Genomic DNA, 22,361 nt, shown 5'->3' with positions numbered 1-22,361 from the left:
AGAGAGAAAGAGAGAGATAAACAGAAAGAGAGAGAGAACGAGAGAGAAACAGAGAGAGAAACAGAGAGAAAGAAACAAAGAGAAAGAGAGAGAAACAGAGAGAGAAACAGAGAGAGATCAAGCAGCGGAGTTCACAGTAACAGTCCTCTGTGTAATGACAGGGTGAACTCCAGTCGTCATAGACAACCATAGAGAGTGATTGGTCTTTTCTCTGCCGTTCCTCAGTCAGAATAAGAGAGCTAAGAGCTCCTCGGCTTTCTGTCCTACCGCTTCATTATGTTCCCACACAGAGGGACAGGAAGTGAGCACTTAAACGCAAGGCTTTGACAACCCAGAATTATTATGCCACTGTGTGAAGTGTGTGTTTGTTGTTGGGATCCTCCTCTCTTCTCAACAGGATATAAACCCAGTGTCATAAAACAGGGGTGTAGGGATTGATTTAGCATTGACCACATTCAATATCAGGCATTTTCTATGGAGAGCTATAACTTACACTATATAACTGGCAGTGCATTGTGTGTGTGCGTGTGCGTGTGCGTGTGTGTGTGCATGTGTGTGTATACCTGTGTCAGTAATGTAAACCCTGTGCTCTCCACAGTGACCAAGACTGTGTGTGCTGAGCAGTGTGACGGCCGTTGCTTCGGCCCCTACGTCAGTAACTGCTGCCACAAGGAGTGTGCTGGGGGCTGCTCGGGACCCAAGGACACAGACTGCTTCGTACGTGGACACACACACACACACACACACACACACACACACACAAACACACACACACGCTCACACAAACACACACACGCTCTCACACACACACACACACACACACACACACACACACACACACACACACACACACACACACACACACACTCACACACACACACATACGCTCACAAACACACACAGATGCCCGGCACATACACACAGACACCTACACACAGTTATCCACAGTTAACCCCCCTCACACACACAAACACACACACACATTACTCTCCCAACACAACAACAGAATTCACACAAATTCTCTAATTCCCCAGTTACTGAAAGACACATCTCTGTGTGTTTAATAGACTGTAGAAGTCTACTGGCTCCTCCTCAGATGAAACAACCAAATGGCTAATTTATTATTCTAATTATGATCCTTCATCCCCTAATATTTTCTGTTCATTTAATGAAGGTATGTTTTCTACTAACAGAGCGATATTACAGTTGTAACTTATAGAGCCTTATCCAATTCAATTACTAGTCGCTATTACAGGTCGCAAACATTGACGACAGACAAGTTCACAGTTTTATGAGAAAAACATTTCACCATTTAGGCTTTGGATCAATGGCTTCTATTTGACTCATAGTTGACTCATATATGGTGTGTCTGGAGGCTTGGAGGATAAGAGTGTTTTGGCTGCAGATACAGTATGACCTGGAGGATAAGAGTGTTTTGGCTGCAGATACAGTATGACCTGGAGGATAAGAGTGTTTTGGCTGCAGATCCAGTATGACCTGGAGGATTAGAGTGTTTTGGTTGCAGATCCAGTATGACCTTGAGGATAAGAGTGTTTTGGCTGCAGATACAGTATGACCTGGAGGATAAGAGTGTTTTGGCTGCAGTTACAGTATGACCTGGAGGATAAGAGTGTTTTGGCTGCAGATCCAGTATGACCTGGAGGATAAGAGTGTTTTTGCTGCAGATCCAGTATGACCTGGAGGATAAGAGTGTTTTGGCTGCAGATACAGTATGACCTGGAGGATAAGAGTGTTTTTGCTGCAGATCCAGGATGACCTGGAGGATAAGAGTGTTTTGGCTGCAGATACAGTATGACCTGGAGGATAAGAGTGTTTTTGCCGCAGATCCAGTATGACCTGGAGGATAAGAGTGTTTTGGCTGCAGATACAGTATGACCTGGAGGATAAGAGTGTTTTGGCTGCAGATACAGTATGACCTGGAGGATAAGAGTGTTTTTGCCGCAGATCCAGTATGACCTGGAGGATAGGAGTGTTTTGGCTGCAGATACAGTATGACCTGGAGGATAAGAGTGTTTTGGTTGCAGATCCAGTTTGACCTGGAGGATAAGAGTGTTTTGACCTGTATACTGTAATATGATTAAACCTGGCTAAAAACGACTGATCATGTAGTAAACAGTAAACAGTGGCGTGTCCTTGTGTTCCTCAGGGCTCAATCCCATCTAACCCACCTTGTAGTATTTATATAATAGCTCTGTATCCCACTGTGAAGTAAAATCACCATATGGTTTAGGGTAGTCTGTTGTAAAACGTACCACTACCGGGTAGACTGCTCTAACACGTACATGCTTCCACATTTCTAAACAAAGACCACATCAATGTACATTACTGTGGCTGGTTCAATGGAGTCCTACCCCACACTCCTATACCCTCAGACTGTGTGCATGTTCCTAATGTTTCCTCTCCAGGCCTGCACCAACTTCAACGACAGCGGGGCGTGTGTGACCCAGTGCCCCCAGCCCTTTGTGTACAACCCCACCACCTTCCAGCTGGAATCCAACCCACGGGCCAAGTACACCTATGGATCCTTCTGTGTGGAGAAGTGTCCCCGTAAGAACTGGTTACCTGACCCACACCATGCATAACGCTGGCATGACCCTTGACCCACACCATGCATAACGCTGGCATGACCCTTGACCCACACCATGCATACCACTGGCATGACCCACACCATGCATAACACTGGCATGACCCATGACCCACACCATGCATAACACTGGCATGACCCATGACCCACACCATGTATAATGCTGGCATGACCCATGACCCATGACCCACACCATGTATAATGCTGGCATGACCTATGACCCATGAACCACACCATGCATAACGCTGGCATGACCCATGACCCACACCATGCATAACACTGGCATGACCCATGACCCACACCATGTATAATGCTGGCATGACCCATGACCCATGACCCACACCATGCATAACACTGGCATGACCCATGACCCACACCATGTATAATGCTGGCATGACCCATGACCCATGACCCAGACCATGTATAATGCTGGCATGACCCATGACCCACACCATGCATGACCCATGACCCATACCATGTATAATGCTGGCATGACCCATGACCCACACCATGCATAACGCTGGCATGACCCATGACCCACACCATGTATAATGCTGGCATGACCCATGACCCACACCATGCATAACGCTGGCATGACCCATGACCCACACCATGCATGACCCATGACCCACACCATCCATAACGCTGGCATGACCCACACCATGCATGACCCATGACCCATGACCCACACCATGCATAACGCTGGCATGACCCACACCATGAATGTTCCACATTTTATTGAGTGCAATGTTTCAACCTGAATGTCTTCAAAACTATTGATGTACAAATCAATTCAGGGGACTGACACAGACACATGCACACCACCATCTAGGACAGCCCTGTGGAAGAGTTTCTGTAACGTGAAGAGTAATGTTATACACAACCATCTAGGACAGCCCTGTGGAAGAGTTTCTGTAACGTGTAGAGTAATGTTATACACAACCATCTAGGACAGCCCTGTGGAAGAGTTTCTGTAACGTGTAGAGTAATGTTATACACAACCATCTAGGACAGCTCTGTGGAAGGGTTTCTGCATCGTGTAGAGTAATGTTATACACAACCATCTAGGACAGCCCTGTGGAAGAGTTTCTGCAACGTGTAAAGTTGTACACAACCATCTAGGACAGCCCTGTGGAAGAGTTTCTGCAACGTGTAGAGTAATGTTATACACAACCATCTAGGACAGCCCTGTGGAAGAGTTTCTGCATCGTGTAGAGTAATGTTATACACAACCATCTAGGACAGCCCTGTGGAAGAGTTTCTGCAACGTGTAGAGGAAAGTTATACACAACCATCTAGGACAGCCCTGTGGAAGAGTTTCTGCAACGTGTAGAGAAATGTTATACACTGTCACGGTTGTCGTCGGTGAAGGAGGACCAAAACGCAGCAGGTATGTGCAGGCTCATCTTGACTTTTATTAAATATCAAAATGAACATCAAAATAACAAACCGAAATCCGATCGACAAAAAACAGTCTGGTAAGGCACAAGGCTAAACACAGAACAATCTCCCACAAAATACAAGACAAACACACCCAACTAATATAGGACTTCCAATCAAAGGCAACACCAAACAGCTGCCTTCAATTGGAAGTCCAACCCCAATTAACTCAACATAGAACCACACACACTAGACTAAACATAGAAATACATGAAAACCAAACAGTGCCCCAAAAACCCCGGAATACTTATTCAAACACCCTTTTAACAAACACACCACCCTGAACCACATAAAACAAATACCCTCTGCCACGTCCTGACCAAACTACAATACTAATTAACCCTTATACTGGCCAGGACGTGACATACACAACCATCTAGGACAGCCCTGTGGAAGAGTTTCTGCAACGTGTAGAGTAATGTTATACACAACCATCTAGGACAGCCCTGTGGAAGAGTTTCTTTAACGTGTAGAGTAAAGTTATACACAACCTTCTAGGACAGCCCTGTGGAAGAGTTTCTGCAACGTGTAAAGTTATACACAACCATCTAGGACAGCCCTGTGGAAGAGTTTCTTTAACGTGTAGAGTAAAGTTATACACAACCTTCTAGGACAGCCCTGTGGAAGAGTTTCTGCATCGTGTAGAGTAAAGTTATACACAACCTTCTAGGACAGCCTTGTGGAAGAGTTTCTGCATCGTGTAGAGTAAAGTTATACACAACCATCTAGGACAGCCCTGTGGAAGAGTTTCTGCAACGTGTAAAGTTATACACAACCATCTAGGACAGCCCTGTGGAAGAGTTTCTGTAACTTGTAGAGTAGTTATACACAACCATCTAGGACAGCTCTGTAGAAGAGTTTCTGTAACGTGTAGAGTAAAGTTATACACAACCATCTAGGACAGCCCTGTGGAAGGGTTTCTGCAACGTGTAGTGTAAAGTTATACACAACCATCTAGGACAGCCCTGTGGAAGAGTTTCTGCATTGTGTAGAGTAAAGTTAGTGTATATCTGTGTGTTGTGTCCCAGATAACTTTGTGGTGGACCACAGCTCCTGTGTGAGGGCTTGTCCCAGCAACAAGATGGAAGTGGAGGAGAACCGCATCAAGATGTGCATCCCCTGCACTGACATCTGTCCCAAAGGTATCAAATCAAATCAAATCAAATTTATTTATATAGCCCTTCGTACATCAGCTGAAATCTCAAAGTGCTGTACAGAAACCCAGCCTAAAACCCCAAACAGCAAGCAATGCATGTGAAAGAAGCACGGTGGCTGGGAAAAACTCCCTAGGAAAAACTCCTGAGAAAGGCCAAAAACCTAGGAAGAAACCTAGAGAGGAACCAGGCTATGAGGGGTGGCCAGTCCTCTTCTGGCTGTGCCGGGTGGATATTATAACAGAACATGGTCAAGATGTTAAAATGTTCGTAAATGACCAGCATGGTCAAATAATAATAATCATAGTAATTGTCGAGGGTGCAACAAGCACGTCCGGTGAACAGGTCAGGGTTCCGTAGCCGCAGGCAGAACAGTTGAAACTGGAGCAGCAGCATGGCCAGGTGGACTGGGGACAGCAAGGAGTCATCATGCCAGGTAGTCCTGAGGCATGGTCCTAGGGCTCAGGTCCTCCGAGAGAAAGAAAGAAAGAGAGAAAGAGAGAATTAGAGAGAGCATATTTACATTCACACAGGACACCGGATAAGACAAGAGAATACTCCAGATGTAACAGACTGACCCTAGCCCCCCGACACATAAACTACTGCAGCATAAATACTGGAGGCTGAGACAGGAGGGATCAGAAGACACTGTGGCCCCATCCGATGATACCCCCGGACAGGGCCAAACAGGCAGGATATAACCCCACCCACTTTGCCAAAGCACAGCCCCCACACCACTAGAGGGATATCTACAACCACCAACTTACCGTCCGAAGACAAGGCCGAGTATAGCCCACAAAGATCTCCGCCACGGCACAACCCAAGGGGGGGGCGCCAACCCAGACAGGAAGACCACGTCAGTGGCTCAACCTACTCAACCCACATACTGTACCACGATAATGACATCTGTCCCAAAGGTACCCACATACTGTACCACCATAATGACATCTATCCCAAAGGTACCCCCATACTGTACCCCCATAATTGAATCTGTCCCAAAGGTACTCACATACTGGTCCATGATAATGACATTTGTCCCAAAGGTATCCACATACTGTACCACCATAATGACATCTGTCCCAAAGGTACCCACATACTGTACCCCCATAATTGAATCTGTCCCAAAGGTACTCACATACTGGTCCATGATAATGACATTTGTCCCAAAGGTATCCACACACTGTACCACCATAATGACATATGTCCCAAATGTACCCCATGAAGATATCTGTCCTAAAGGTACCCCCATAATGACATCTGTCCCAAAGGTACCCCATAATGACATCTGTCCCAAAGGTACCCACATACTGTACCACCATAATGACATCTGTCCCAAAGGTACCCACATACTGTACCCCCATAATGACATCTGTCCCAAAGGTACCACATACTGTACCCCATAATGACATCTGTCACAAATGTACCCACATACTGTACCCCCATAATTGAATCTGTCCCAAAGGTACTCACATACTGTACCACGATAATGACATCTGTCCCAAAGGTATCCACATACTGTACCACCATAATGACATCTGTCCCAAAGGTACCCACATACTGTACCCCCATAATTGAATCTGTCCCAAAGGTACTCACATACTGGTCCATGATAATGACATTTGTCCCAAAGGTATCCACATACTGTACCACCATAATGACATCTGTCCCAAAGGTACCCCATAATGACATCTGTCCCAAAGGTACCCACATACTGTACCACCATAACGACATCTGTCCCAAAGGTACCCCCATGAAGACATCTGTCCCAAAGGTACTCACATACTGTACCACGATAATGACGTTTGTCCCAAAGGTATCCACATACTGTACCACCATAATGATATCTGTCCCAAAGGTACCCCCATAATGACATCTGTCCCAAAGGTACCTGACATCTGTCCCAAAGGTACCCACATACTGTACCCCCATAATGACATCTGTCGAAAAGGTACCACACACTGTACCACCATAATGACATCTGTCCCAAAGGTACCACATACTGTACCCCGATAATGACAGCTGTCCCAAAGGTACCCACATACTGTACCCCCATAATGACAGCTGTCCCAAAGGTACCCACACACTGTACCCCTATAATGACATCTGTCCCAAAGGGTCCCACATACTGTACCATGATAATATATCTGTCCCAAAGGTACCCCCATAATTACATCTGTCCCAAATGTACCCCCATAATGACATCTGTCCCAAAGGTACCTCCATAATGACATCTGTCCCAAAGGTACCCACATACTGTACCACCATAATGATATCTGTCCCAAAGGTACCCCCATGATTACATCTGTCCCAAAGGTACCACATACTGTATCCCCATAATGATATCTGTCCAAAAGGTATCCACATACTGTACCACGATAATGCATCTGTCCCAAAGGTACCCACATACTGTACCACCATAATGACATCTGTCCCAAAGGTACCCCCAAAATGACATCTGTCCAAAAGGTACCCACATACTGTACCACCATAATGACATCTGTCCCAAATGTACCCACATACCAGAACTCACATTTCTCCCAGTAGTACTGAACATTTCTTAAACCTTCCCCACTTCCAGACTTATTCCACTATTCATTATTTTATGTCTGTACCACCCCTTCCATCTCTGTCTCCTAACCAATCCTGATGTCTAAACCACCCCTTACCTCTCTGACTCCTCCCATATACCACCCCTTACCTCTCTGTCTCCTCCCATATACCACCCCTTACCTCTGTATCCTCCCATATACCACCCCTTACCTCTCTGTCTCCTCGCATATACCACCCCTTACCTCTGTCTCCTCCCATATACCACCCCTAACCTCTCTGTCTCCTCCCATATACCACCCCTTACCTCTGTCTCCTCCCATATACCACCCCTTCCCTCTCTGTCTCCTCCCATATACCACCCCTAACCTCTCTGTCTCCTCCAATATACCACCCCTTCCCTCTCTGTCTCCTCCCATATACCACCCCTTACCTCTCTGTCTCCTCCCATATACCACCCCTAACCTCTCTGTCTAATCCAATATACCACCCCTTCCCTCTCTGTCTCCTCCCATATACCACCCCTTCCCTCTCTGTCTCCTCCCATATACCACCCCTAACCTCTCTGTCTCCTCCTATATACCACCCCTTACCTCTCTGTCTCCTCCAATATACCACCCCTTACCTCTCTGTCTCCTCCCATATACCACCCATTCCCTCTCTGTCTCCTCCCATATACCACCCCTAACCTCTCTGTCTCCTCCCATATACCACCCCTTACCTCTCTGTCTCCTCCCATATACCACCCATTCCCTCTCTGGCTCCTCCCATATACCACCCCTAACCTCTCTGTCTCCTCCCATATACCACCTCTAACCTCTCTGTCTCCTCCCATATACCACCCCTTACCTCTGTCTCCTCCCATATACCACCTCTAACCTCTCTGTCTCCTCCCATATACCACCCATTCCCTCTCTGGCTCCTCCCATATACCACCCCTAACCTCTCTGTCTCCTCCCATATACCACCTCTAACCTCTCTGTCTCCTCCTATATACCACCCCTTACCTCTCTGTCTCCTCCCATATACCACCTCTAACCTCTCTGTCTCCTCCCATATACCACCCCTTACCTCTGTCTCCTCCCATATACCACCCCTTACCTCTGTCTCCTCCCATATACCACCCCTTACCTCTGTCTCCTCCCATATACCACCCCTAACCTCTCTGTCTCCTCCCATATACCACCCCTTACCTCTCTGTCTCCTCCCATATACCACCCCTTACCTCTCTGTCTCCTCCCATATACCACCCCTTACCTCTGTCTCCTCCCATATACCCCCCTTACCTCTCTGTCTCCTCCCATATACCACCCCTTACCTCTGTCTCCTCCCATATACCACCCCTTACCTCTCTGTCTCCTCCCATATACCACCCCTTACCTCTGTCTCCTCCCATATACCCCCCTTACCTCTCTGTCTCCTCCCATATACCACCTCTAACCTCTCTGTCTCCTCCCATATACCACCCCTAACCTCTCTATCTCCTCCCATATACCACCCCTTACCTCTCTATCTCCTCCCATATACCACCTCTAACCTCTCTGTCTCCTCCCATATACCACCCCTAACCTCTCTGTCTCCTCCCATATACCACCCCTTTCCTCTCTGTCTACTTCCATATACCACCCCTGTCCTCTCTGTCTCCTCCCATATACCACCCCTTACCTCTCTGTCTCCTCCCATATACCACCTCTTACCTCTGTCTCCTCCCATATACCACCCCTTACCTCTCTGTCTCCTCCCATATACCACCCCTTACCTCTGTCTTCTCCCATATACCCCCCTAACCTCTCTGTCTCCTCCCATATACCACCCCTTTCCTCTCTGTCTCCTCCCATATACCACCTCTTACCTCTGTCTCCTCCCATATACCACCCCTTACCTCTCTGTCTCCTCCCATATACCACCCCTAACCTCTCTGTCTCCTCCCATATACCACCCCTTTCCTCTCTGTCTCCTCCCATATACCACCCCTTACCTCTCTGTCTCCTCCATATACCACCCCTTACCTCTGTCTCCTCCCATATACCACCCCTTACCTCTCTGTCTCCTCCCATATACCACCACTTACCTCTGTCTCCTCCCATATACCACCCCTTACCTCTGTCTCCTCCCATATACCACCCCTTTCCTCTCTGTCTCCTCCCATATACCACCCCTTCCCTCTCTGTCTCCTCCCATATACCACCCCTTACCTCTGTCTCCTCCCATATACCACCCCTTACCTCTCTGTCTCCTCCCATATACCACCCCTAACCTCTCTGTCTCCTCCCATATACCACCCCTTTCCTCTCTGTCTCCTCCCATATACCACCCCTTACCTCTGTCTCCTCCCATATACCACCCCTTACCTCTCTGTCTCCTCCCATATACCACCCCTAACCTCTCTGTCTCCTCCCATATACCACCCCTTACCTCTCTGTCTCCTCCCATATACCACCCCTTACCTCTCTGTCTCCTCCCATATACCACCCCTTACCTCTGTCTCCTCCCATATACCACCCCTTACCTCTCTGTCTCCTCCCATATACCACCCCTAACCTCTCTGTCTCCTCCCATATACCACCCTTACCTCTCTGTCTCCTCCCATATACCACCCCTTACCTCTGTCTCCTCCCATATACCACCCCTTACCTCTCTGTTTCCTCCCATATACCACCCCTAACCTCTCTGTCTCCTCCCATATACCACCCCTTCCCCCTCTGTCTCCTCCCATATACCACCCCTTACCTCTCTGTCTCCTCCCATATACCACCCCTTACCTCTCTGTCTCCTCCCATATACCACCCCTTACCTCTCTGTCTCCTCCCATATACCACCCCTTACCTCTGTCTCCTCCCATATACCACCCCTTACCTCTCTGTCTCCTCCCATATACCACCCCTAACCCTCTCTGTCTCCTCCCATATACCACCCCTTACCTCTCTGTCTCCTCCCATATACCACCCCTAACCTCTCTGTCTCCTCCCATATACCACCCCTTACCTCTGTCTCCTCCCATATACCACCCCTTACCTCTCTGTCTCCTCCCATATACCACCCCTAACCTCTCTGTCTCCTCCCATATACCACCCCTAACCTCTCTGTCTCCTCCCATATACCACCCCTTACCTCTCTGTCTCCTCCCATATACCACCCCTTACCTCTCTGTCTCCTCCCATATACCACCCTAACCTCTCTGTCTCCTCCCATATACCACCCCTTACCTCTCTGTCTCCTCCCATATACCACCCCTAACCTCTCTGTCTCCTCCCATATACCACCCCTTACCTCTCTGTCTCCTCCCATATACCACCCCTAACCTCTCTGTCTCCTCCCATATACCACCCCTTACCTCTCTGTCTCCTCCCATATACCACCCCTTACCTCTCTGTCTCCTCCCATATACCACCCCTTACCTCTCTGTCTCCTCCCATATACCACCCCTTACCTCTGTCTTCTCCCATATACCACCCCTTACCTCTCTGTCTCCTCCCATATACCACCCCTTCCCCCTCTGTCTCCTCCCATATACCACCCCTTCCCTCTGTCTCCTCCCATATACCACCCTAACCTCTCTGACTCCTCCCATATACCACCCCTTACCTCTGTCTCCTCCCATATACCACCCCTTACCTCTCTGTCTCCTCCCATATACCACCCCTTACCTCTGTCTCCTCCCATATACCACCCCTTACCTCTCTGTCTCCTCCCATATACCACCCCTTACCTCTGACTCCTCCCATATACCACCCCTTACCTCTCTGTCTCCTCCCATATACCACCCCTTACCTCTGTCTCCTCCCATATACCACCCCTTACCTCTCTGTCTCCTCCCATATACCACCCCTTACCTCTGTCTCCTCCCATATACCACCCCTTACCTCTCTGTCTCCTCCCATATACCACCCCTTAACCTCTGTCTCCTCCCATATACCACCCCTTACCTCTCTGTCTCCTCCCATATACCACCCCTTACCTCTGTCTCCTCCCATATACCACCCCTTACCTCTCTGTCTCCTCCCATATACCACCCCTAACCTCTCTGTCTCCTCCCATATACCACCCTTACCTCTCTGTCTCCTCCCATATACCACCCCTTACCTCTGTCTCCTCCCATATACCACCCCTTACCTCTCTGTTTCCTCCCATATACCACCCCTACCTCTCTGTCTCCTCCCATATACCACCCCTTCCCCCTCTGTCTCCTCCCATATACCACCCCTTACCTCTCTGTCTCCTCCCATATACCACCCTTACCTCTCTGTCTCCTCCCATATACCACCCCTTACCTCTCTGTCTCCTCCCATATACCACCCCTTACCTCTGTCTCCTCCCATATACCACCCCTTACCTCTCTGTCTCCTCCCATATACCACCCCTAACCTCTCTGTCTCCTCCCATATACACCCCTTACCTCTCTGTCTCCTCCCATATACCACCCCTAACCTCTCTGTCTCCTCCCATATACCACCCCTTACCTCTGTCTCCTCCCATATACCACCCCTTACCTCTCTGTCTCCTCCCATATACCACCCCTAACCTCTCTGTCTCCTCCCATATACCACCCCTAACCTCTCTGTCTCCTCCCATATACCACCCCTTACCTCTCTGTCTCCTCCCATATACCACCCCTTACCTCTCTGTCTCCTCCCATATACCACCCCTAACCTCTCTGTCTCCTCCCATATACCACCCCTTACCTCTCTGTCTCCTCCCATATACCACCCCTAACCTCTCTGTCTCCTCCCATATACCACCCCTTACCTCTCTGTCTCCTCCCATATACCACCCCTAACCTCTCTGTCTCCTCCCATATACCACCCCTTACCTCTCTGTCTCCTCCCATATACCACCCCTTACCTCTCTGTCTCCTCCCATATACCACCCCTTACCTCTCTGTCTCCTCCCATATACCACCCCTTACCTCTGTCTCCTCCCATATACCACCCCTTACCTCTCTGTCTCCTCCCATATACCACCCCTTCCCCCTCTGTCTCCTCCCATATACCACCCCTTCCCTCTGTCTCCTCCCATATACCACCCTAACCTCTCTGACTCCTCCCATATACCACCCCTTACCTCTGTCTCCTCCCATATACCACCCCTTACCTCTCTGTCTCCTCCCATATACCACCCCTTACCTCTGTCTCCTCCCATATACCACCCCTTACCTCTCTGTCTCCTCCCATATACCACCCCTTACCTCTGACTCCTCCCATATACCACCCCTTACCTCTCTGTCTCCTCCCATATACCACCCCTTACCTCTGTCTCCTCCCATATACCACCCCTTACCTCTCTGTCTCCTCCCATATACCACCCCTTACCTCTGTCTCCTCCCATATACCACCCCTTACCTCTCTGTCTCCTCCCATATACCACCCCTTACCTCTGTCTCCTCCCATATACCACCCCTTACCTCTGTCTCCTCCCATATACCACCCCTTCCCTCTCTGTCTCCTCCCCAATGCTGATGAATTATGTTTCTCAGGCTCAGTGCTCAGAGATATGTGTGTCTATGGATTCCACGTCTCTTGATTATACTGTCAGGGGGACGGGCGGGGTAATGAGAGATGGCCCAGAGGACCTGTTGGAAATGATAACAAATTAACATTTCAGGTATTGAAATGGCTCGTATAAATCACAATCAAAAATTGGTTCCACCAGTTAACGCCAGCCATATTCATCCCGGTCAGGCTTCTGTCAGAAACACTTGGCTCTACTTCCGGCCTATACGTTTAATTAATGCCAATGTAATGAATTCATTAGCCGGTGGGAATTGGCTCAGATTGCTACGGCCCAAATGGTACCCTATGCCCTATGTGGTGCGCTACGTTTGGCCAGAGCCCTGTGGGTACCGTACTGGTCAAAAGTAGTGCACTACATAAGGAATAGAGTACCATTTAGGACACTACCATTGGCTCATGCTTTTGTAAGTCTTCCAAGTCATCAGAGCAATCTGAATGTGTTGAGCAGGGAAAAGGCCCTTGCCAATGCACCAAATAATGACTTTATAAGGAAAATACTTGAGAGAGCATCCATCCTTGACCAGGGAAAGAAATGCCAAGGTCGTTGGTAGGACAATGGGTGGATCTACTGTATGTGTGATAGTAAAACATTTGGAACTGGAAGGAGCTTGTGACTTGGACAGAGGAATGTTGCAGAAACGTCAATGCTGTGTGTGTGTGTGTGTGTGTGTGTGTGTGTGTGTGTGTGTGTGTGTGTGTGTGTGTGTGTGTGTGTGTGTGTGTTCCAGTGTGTGACGGCATAGGGACTGGCAGTCTGCAGACAGCCCAGACGGTGGATGCCAGCAACATAGAGATGTTTGTCAACTGCACCAAGATCAACGGCAACCTCATCTTCCTCATCACCGGAATCAAAGGGTATGTACTGTTTATTATAAACCTAGTAGTTTGGGTCCTAGATGCTGATTGGCTGAAACAACATTCCAGCCGTGTGTATGTCAGACAATATACCACTGGTATGACTCAAAAAGACTTGTTTACTGTTGTAATTACATTGGTAACCAGTTTATATAGCAATAAGGCACCTCTGGGGTTGGAGGTACAGGGCCAACATACCACTGCTAAGGCTGTATCCAGCTACTCTGCTTCGCATTGTACATAAGTACAGACCTTAGCCGTGGTGTATTGGCCAATATACACACCTCCTCTGGCTTTATTGCTTAATTATATCACACACTACCATGTATTTTGTCTTTGTGTTCCTCACACTTGTAACAAGATGCCTGAGACAGCATGTTGTACAGTAGAGACATGAGCCCTTCAAGGCTCTACGTGGTCAATCCGTCGTCTGCCATACAGCGTTACCTGCCATGCAGCATCTGCAGAAGTCAGAGCATTCATACTTCTTGAGCTTTGCCGAGCAGCGCAGAGCAGCGCAGAGCTGTTGTGAAGGAAGTTGTCAAGGAAGTGAGTTTGTGTTTATTCAGGACCTCCCGCCCCCACCTACCGTCAACCAATCATGTCAATGTGGAGCTATACGGAGTGCACAGCGATGCGATAAGGATTTGGCCTCCGCAAGCCTCCGAAGGCTCCACAATTGCGTCAAACCCTCCGTCCGCAGCCTTCGGATTGTATTTTCGGAGCAAGCAGAAATTGTTTTTTACCCTAACCTACACTACCAAACCCTTACTCTAACCTACACAACCAAACCCTTACCCTAACCTACACAACCAAACCCTTACCCTAACCTACACAACCAAACCCTTACTCTAACCTACACAACCAAACCCTTACCCTAACCTACACAACCAAACCCTTACTCTAACCTACACAACCAAACCCTTACCCTAACCTACACAACCAAACCCTTACTCTAACCTACACAACCAAACCCTTACTCTAACCTACACAACCAAACCCTTACCCTAGCCTACACAACCAAACCCTTACCCTAACCTACACAACCAAACCCTTACCCTAACCTACACAACCAAACCCTTACTCTAACCTACACAACCAAACCCTTACCCTAACCTACACAACCAAACCCTTACTCTAACCTACACAACCAAACCCTTACCCTAACCTACACAACCAAACCCTTACCCTAACCTACACAACCAAACCCTTACTCTAACCTACACAACCAACCCTTACTCTAACCTACACAACCAAACCCTTACCCTAACCTACACAACCAAACCCTTACCCTAACCTACACAACCAAACCCTTACCCTAACCTACACAACCAAACCCTTACTCTAACCTACACAACCAAACCCTTACCCTAACCTACACAACCAAACCCTTACCCTAACCTACACAACCAAACCCTTACTCTAACCTACACAACCAAACCCTTACCCTAACCTACACAACCAAACCCTTACCCTAACCTACACAACCAAACCCTTACCCTAACCTACACAACCAAACCCTTACCCTAACCTACACAACCAAACCCTTACTCTAACCTACACAACCAAACCCTTACTCTAACCTACACAACCAAACCCTTACCCTAACCTACACAACCAAACCCTTAACCTAACCTACACAACCAAACTATTACCCTAACCTACACAACCAAACCCTTACCCTAACCTACACAACCAAACCCTTACCCTAACCTACACAACCAAACCCTTACCCTAGCCTACACAACCAAACCCTTACCCTAACCTACACAACCAAACCCTTACCCTAACCTACACAACCAAACCCTTACTCTAACCTACACAACCAAACCCTTACCCTAACCTACACAACCAAACCCTTACTCTAACCTACACAACCAAACCCTTACTCTAACCTACACAACCAAACCCTTACTCTAACCTACACAACCAAACCCTTACCCTAACCTACACAACCAAACCCTTACCCTAACCTACACAACCAAACCCTTACTCTAACCTACACAACCAAACCCTTACCCTAACCTACACAACCAAACCCTTACCTTAAACATGCTGTGTTGTCATGTGTTGCTGCCTTGCTATGTTGTTGTCTTAGGTCTCTCTTTATCAGATCAGTGTCTAGGGACAACTTTACCTTTACTCCAGGTGTTAGTGTTAGTGTCCGTTATAAGTGTTACTTTACCTTTACTCCAGGTGGTAGTGTTAGTGTCCGTTATAAGTGTTACTTTACCTTTACTCCAGGTGTTAGTGTTAGTGTGCTTTGTAAGTGTTACTTTACCTTTACTCCAGGTGGTAGTGTTAGTGTCCGTTATAAGTGTTACTTTACCTTTACTCCTAGTGTTAGTGTCCGTTATAAGTGTTACTTTACCTTTACTCCAGGTGGTAGTGTTAGTGTCCGTTATAAGTGTTACTTTACCTTTAGTCCAGGTGTTAGTGTTAGTGTCCGTTATAAGTGTTACTTTACCTTTACTCCAGGTGGTAGTGTTAGTGTCCGTTGTAAGTGTTACTTTACCTTTACTCCAGGTAGTGTTAGTGTCTGTTATAAGTGTTACTTTACCTTTACTCCAGGTGGTAGTGTTAGTGTCCGTTGTAAGTGTTACTTTACCTTTACTCCAGGTGTTAGTGTTAGTGTCCGTTATAAGTGTTACTTTACCTTTACTCCAGGTGGTAGTGTTAGTGTCCGTTGTAAGTGTTACTTTACCTTTACTCCAAATCAAAAAATCAAATCAAATTTATTTATATAGCCCTTCGTACATCAGCTGAAATCTCAAAGTGCTGTACAGAAACCCAGCCTAAAACCCCAAACAGCAAGCAATGCATGTGAAAGAAGCACGGTGGCTGGGAAAAACTCCCTAGGAAAAACTCCTGAGAAAGGCCAAAAACCTAGGAAGAAACCTAGAGAGGAACCAGGCTATGAGGGGTGGTCAGTCCTCTTCTGGCTGTGCCGGGTGGATATTATAACAGAACATGGTCAAGATGTTAAAATGTTCGTAAATGACCAGCATGGTCAAATAATAATAATCATAGTAATTGTCGAGGGTGCAACAAGCACGTCCGGTGAACAGGTCAGGGTTCCGTAGCCGCAGGCAGAACAGTTGAAACTGGAGCAGCAGCATGGCCAGGTGGACTGGGGACAGCAAGGAGTCATCATGCCAGGTAGTCCTAGGGCTCAGGTCCTCCGAGAGAAAGAAAGAAAGAAAGAAAGAAAGAAAGAGAGAATTAGAGAGAGCATATTTACATTCACACAGGACACCGGATAAGACAAGAGAATACTCCAGATGTAACAGACTGACCCTAGCCCCCCGACACATAAACTACTGCAGCATAAATACTGGAGGCTGAGACAGGAGGGATCAGAAGACACTGTGGCCCCATCCGATGATACCCCTGGACAGGGCCAAACAGGCAGGATATAACCCCACCCACTTTGCCAAAGCACAGCCCCCACACCACTAGAGGGATATCTACAACCACCAACTTACCGTCCGAAGACAAGGCCGAGTATAGCCCACAAAGATGTCCGCCACGGCACAACCCAAGGGGGGGGCGCCAACCCAGACAGGAAGACCACGTCAGTGGCTCAACCTACTCAAGTGACGCACCCCTCCCATGGACGGCATGGAAGAACACCAGTAAGTCAGTGACTCAGCCCCTGTAAAAGGGTTAGAGGCAGAGAATCCCAGTGGGAAGAGGGGAACCGACAAGGCAGAGACAGCAAGGGCGGTTCGTTGCTCCAGCCTTTCCGTTCACCTTCACACTCCTGGGCCAGACTATACTTAATCATAGGACCTACTGAAGAGATAAGTCTTCAGTAAAGACTTAAAGGTTGAGACTGAGTCTGCGTCTCTCACATGGGTAGGCAGACCATTCCATAAAAATGGAGCTCTATAGGAGAAAGCCCTACCTCCAGCCGTTTGCTTAGAAATTCTAGGGACAATTAGGAGGCCTGCGTCTTGTGACCGTAGCGTACGTGTAGGTATGTACGGCAGGACCAAATCGGAAAGATAGGTAGGAGCAAGCCCATGTAATGCTTTGTAGGTTAGCAGTAAAACCTTGAAATCAGCCCTTGCCTTAACAGGAAGCCAGTGTAGGGAAGTGTTAGGTGTTAGGTGGTAGTGTTAGTGTCCGTTATAAGTGTTACTTTACCTTTACTCCAGGTGGTAGTGTTAGTGTCCGTTGTAAGTGTTACTTTACCTTTACTCCAGGTGTTAGTGTTAGTGTCCGTTGTAAGTGTTACTTTACCTTTACTCCAGGTGGTAGTGTTAGTGTGCTTTGTAAGTGTTACTTTACCTTAGTCCAGGTGTTAGTGTTAGTGTCCGTTATAAGTGTTACTTTACCTTTACTCCAGGTGGTAGTGTTAGTGTCCGTTGTAAGTGTTACTTTACCTTTACTCCAGGTGGTGTTATTCTCCCCCCCCACCCCTCCCCTGACCTCCCCCTCCTCCTCCCCCCACTACCACCCCTCCCCACCCCTTCCCTGACTTCCCCCACCTCCTCCCCCTACTACCACCCCTCCCCTCCCCACCCCTTCCCTGACTTCCCCCACCTCCTCCCCCACCACCAAGCCTTCCCACCCCTCCTCCATTGTTGGCACATAACTAAGACAAAGAACCACTCAGTTTTGCAGTCAGTGCTGAGCTTGCAGTCTGGAGCTGGGTCCAGGGAGGGTAGTCTGTCAACTAGCATGGGGGCCTCCCTTCTGAATACAACCAGGATATTTTCTCTGAGACATAGGCCTACCGTCAGCCGTACAGGCCCCTGCCCCAGAGGAAGAGAGGAAGACAGGGAGAAGGCAGGGGAGATTGTCAGAACTCATTTCACCCCGTGACCTTGCCTTGTTGCCCTGGGATGCTGTGCAGCCACCCTCGCTTCAGGCAACACCACACTACAGGACGATCTCTCATTCACACAGACTGTAGGTGGAATAGGTCAGCTCAAAGGTTCCTTGGCATGTTATGCACATGCAGACACATTCTAAAGTGGGACGCAGAGAGTTGTTTTAATTTCTCTCTCTCTCTTTCTCTCTCTCTCTCTCTCTCTCTCTCTCTCTCTCTCTCTCTCCCTCCCTCTCTCTCTCTCGCTCCTCTCTCTCTCCTGTTCTCTCTGATGGGCCATAGGGATATGTACCATGGTATAGGGGCCTTGGACCCGGAGCGGCTCAACGTGTTCCGCACAGTGAGAGAGATCACAGGTGAGACGCACACACACACACGCGCACACACACACACACACACACACACACACACACACACACACACACACACACACACACACACACACACACACACACACACACACACACACTCAGCTGCTGCTGAGAGACATGGGAGGAAACACAAGAGAGTGAGGATGAGAGTGAGAGAAGGAATGTATAGACTGTTATTGTATCTGGATTTGGGCTGTGTCTCTCTGTGTGTGTGTGTGTCAGGGGGGAACGGTTAACGGGTTGGAGGATGGAGGTTTGTGTGTGTGTGTGTGTGTGTGTGTGTGTGTGTGTGTGTGTGTGTGTGTGTGTGTGTGTGTGTGTGTGTGTGTGTGTGTGTGTGTGTGTGTGTGTGTACTGTACGTGCGGAGTGTGTGTACATTTATTCTTCTGATAATGCCCATTAGGACTTTTATAAAGGGATGAGCTATACCTCATCTGTAAAACCTTTTGTCATATTAAACCCTGCAACTCGCGGTTGAGCCAAATAGCTAATGGACTGAAACTTCATTTTCATAATGAAAACCAGGGCAATAAGGAAGAGCAACGACCAATATCTCTCCAAGGCAGGGCCTATACTGTCCACTTTAATGGGCACACGAATGCAAGCACGTACACCCATACAGACACACACACAACACACAATATTATCTATCATTAAGGCACATGCAACAGTCGTATTATGCCCAGTGATGTTAAACTCATTCAGCTAATCAGTTGGATATTGTCTTTACCCAACACATTTCCTTTAAAGAAATGGGATCCTTGTAAGAAGCACATAAAAGCAATGAAAGTGTAGCTTCCCCCTCTAAATACCTCCTTCATCAAATAGGAGAACATTCAGTTCTTCTCTGTGGGGTAATAAAGACAGAGTTGTTATGCTCCCATTCAGATTCACTTTTTCTCATCAATGATAAACTTTTCAAAGTTCTACACATGTAAGATCTTAATTTGAGCCAGTTTGCTACAGCAGGCAACAACACACGTAAATGATTATGTGGATTATAATGAATGGACATTTTTTGGAGGAGTTGATACATTTTTCGTTAGGGCAAATAAATTCTGATATTTTCAAGTGGAAATCACAAACTTTAAAATCCTTTTTGAACCTTGATTACACTACAATTTTGCATTTCCTGCCGTGCATGAAAATTCTCAGCATCAAAAGAGTGATCAAATTAAGATCATCCATCTGTACTAGACAGTCTAGTCTTTTTGTCATCTTCATTCATGCGTTATCAAAAGCACATAATGACATTGAACTTAATGAGTTGGTTTAATCAGTGTGTGTTTGTCTGTGGGTTGCCATTTCTCCTCTAGGGTTCCTCAATATCCAGTCCTGGCCAGAGAACATGACAGACCTCGGTGTCTTCTCCAATCTGGCAACCATCGGTGGGAGATCACTGTACAGGTAACAGTCAGAAATCAATGAATGAATTACCATATAGTACCTTTTATTATTATTATTTTATGATTTTAGTTATGTGTCAAAAAAGACTGTAAAATCACCAGGTATAAAAAAATTAAAAAATGTATTTAGGAAATCTTTTCCCAAGTATTCCCATGAGTTAAAAAAGAGACAAATGTCTCAATATAATCAAGATATGAAATTATTGTTATTTTCAAAAACAATCTCTTTTTGGGCTTAGTTGTGGTCAATTTGCAGTGTATAAATGATTAGAATGATATTCCGGGCTGAATCTAGCTGCCTACCCCTGAAATACACCAATATGGGGGTTTAAAACAACCCCACAGTGTAGTGCTATAACGATGTGTGGTTAGAGTTGGGAAGCAAGTTCACGGAGTGAGTGTTTTAATAAATAAATGCAACATAAAACAAGAAACACGAACAACGCACAGACTAAACACTGGAACAGAAACCATAACGCCTGGGGAAGGAACCAAAGGGAGTGACAGATATATGGAAGGTAATCAGGGAGGTGATGGAGTCCAGGTGAGTGATGACGCACAGGTGCGCATAATGATGGTGACGGGTGCGCGCCATAACAAGCAGCCTGGTGACCTAGAGGCCGGAGAGGGAGCACAAGTACATGCATACTCACATAGACATTCCACACACACAGGAAAACACAGAACTGTTTAGTGTTGACCCTTGTCTTCCTCCTCCTCCTACTCCACTCTGTTCTTCTGTTCCTCCTCTCCTCTCCTCTCCTCTCCTCTCCTCTCCTCTCCTCTCCTCTCCTCTCCTCTCCTCTCCTCTCCCTCTCCCTCTCTCAAACAATAAAGACAATTCAAATTTAATTTACATTTTAGTCATTTAGCAGACACTCTTATCCAGAGCAACTTACAGTAGTGAATACATACATTTCATAAACATTTTTTTTTTTTCATACTGGTCCCCTGTGGGAATTGAACCCACAACCCTGGCGTTGAAAACACCATGCTCTACCAACTGAGCCACACGGGACCATATTATGTCTATATACAGTGTTGTAACGATGTGCACATAGTTAAAGTACAAAAGGGAAAATAAATAAACATACATCAATATAGGTAGTATTTACAATGGTGTTTGGTCTTCTCTGGTTGTCCTTTTCTTTTTTCTTTCTGTTTAGGGCCAAACAGCATTCTACTTTGCTCTGTTTTTTGTTAATTCTTTCCAATGTGTCAAGCAATTATCTTTTAGTTTTCTCATGATTTGGTTGGGTCAAATTGTGTTGCTGTCCTGGGGCTCTATGGGGTCTGCGTGTGTTTGTAAACAGAGCCCCAGGACCAGCTTGCTTAGGGGACTCTTCTCCAGGTTCATCTCTCTGTAGGTGATGGCTTTGTTATGGAAGGTTTGGGAATCGCTTCCTTTTAGGTGGTTGTAGAATTTAACGGCTCTTTTCTGGATTTTGATAATTTGATGATACATTATTTTGTGTTTTACATCGTACACAGAGGATACATTTAGCAGAATTCTGTATGCAGAGTCTCAATTTGGTGTTTGTCCAATTTTGTGAATTCTTGGTTGGTGAGTGGACCCCATACCTCACTCTCTCTCTCTCTCTCTCTCTCTCTCTCTCTCTCTCTCTCTCTCTCTCT

General features: G+C 47.1%; 1 protein-coding gene and 1 non-coding gene across 2 annotated transcripts in view; one reads left to right on the top strand and one right to left on the bottom strand.

Moving 5' to 3' along the window:
* Window positions 1–20,727, top strand: part of LOC115196466 (receptor tyrosine-protein kinase erbB-4) — a gene marked incomplete at its 3' end in the record, with an annotated part of 364,416 nt that extends 343,689 nt beyond the window's left edge. The window contains 6 exon segments of the mRNA XM_029757324.1: window positions 599–717; window positions 2,427–2,568; window positions 5,074–5,187; window positions 13,985–14,111; window positions 19,231–19,304; window positions 20,637–20,727. Of these exon segments, the coding sequence (XP_029613184.1) occupies window positions 599–717; window positions 2,427–2,568; window positions 5,074–5,187; window positions 13,985–14,111; window positions 19,231–19,304; window positions 20,637–20,727 (667 nt within the window).
* Window positions 20,728–21,671: 944 nt separating this feature from the next.
* trnae-uuc (transfer RNA glutamic acid (anticodon UUC)) lies at window positions 21,672–21,745 on the bottom strand. Its single transcript has one exon. It is a non-coding gene; the product is annotated as a tRNA-Glu (tRNA).
* Window positions 21,746–22,361: the final 616 nt, after the last annotated feature.

This window comes from Salmo trutta, chromosome 6 (assembly GCF_901001165.1).
Source record: "Salmo trutta chromosome 6, fSalTru1.1, whole genome shotgun sequence".
Taxonomy (NCBI): domain Eukaryota; kingdom Metazoa; phylum Chordata; class Actinopteri; order Salmoniformes; family Salmonidae; genus Salmo; species Salmo trutta.
Note: the sequence above shows the minus strand (reverse complement) of the source record. Positions and strands in the feature narration are given on the sequence as shown.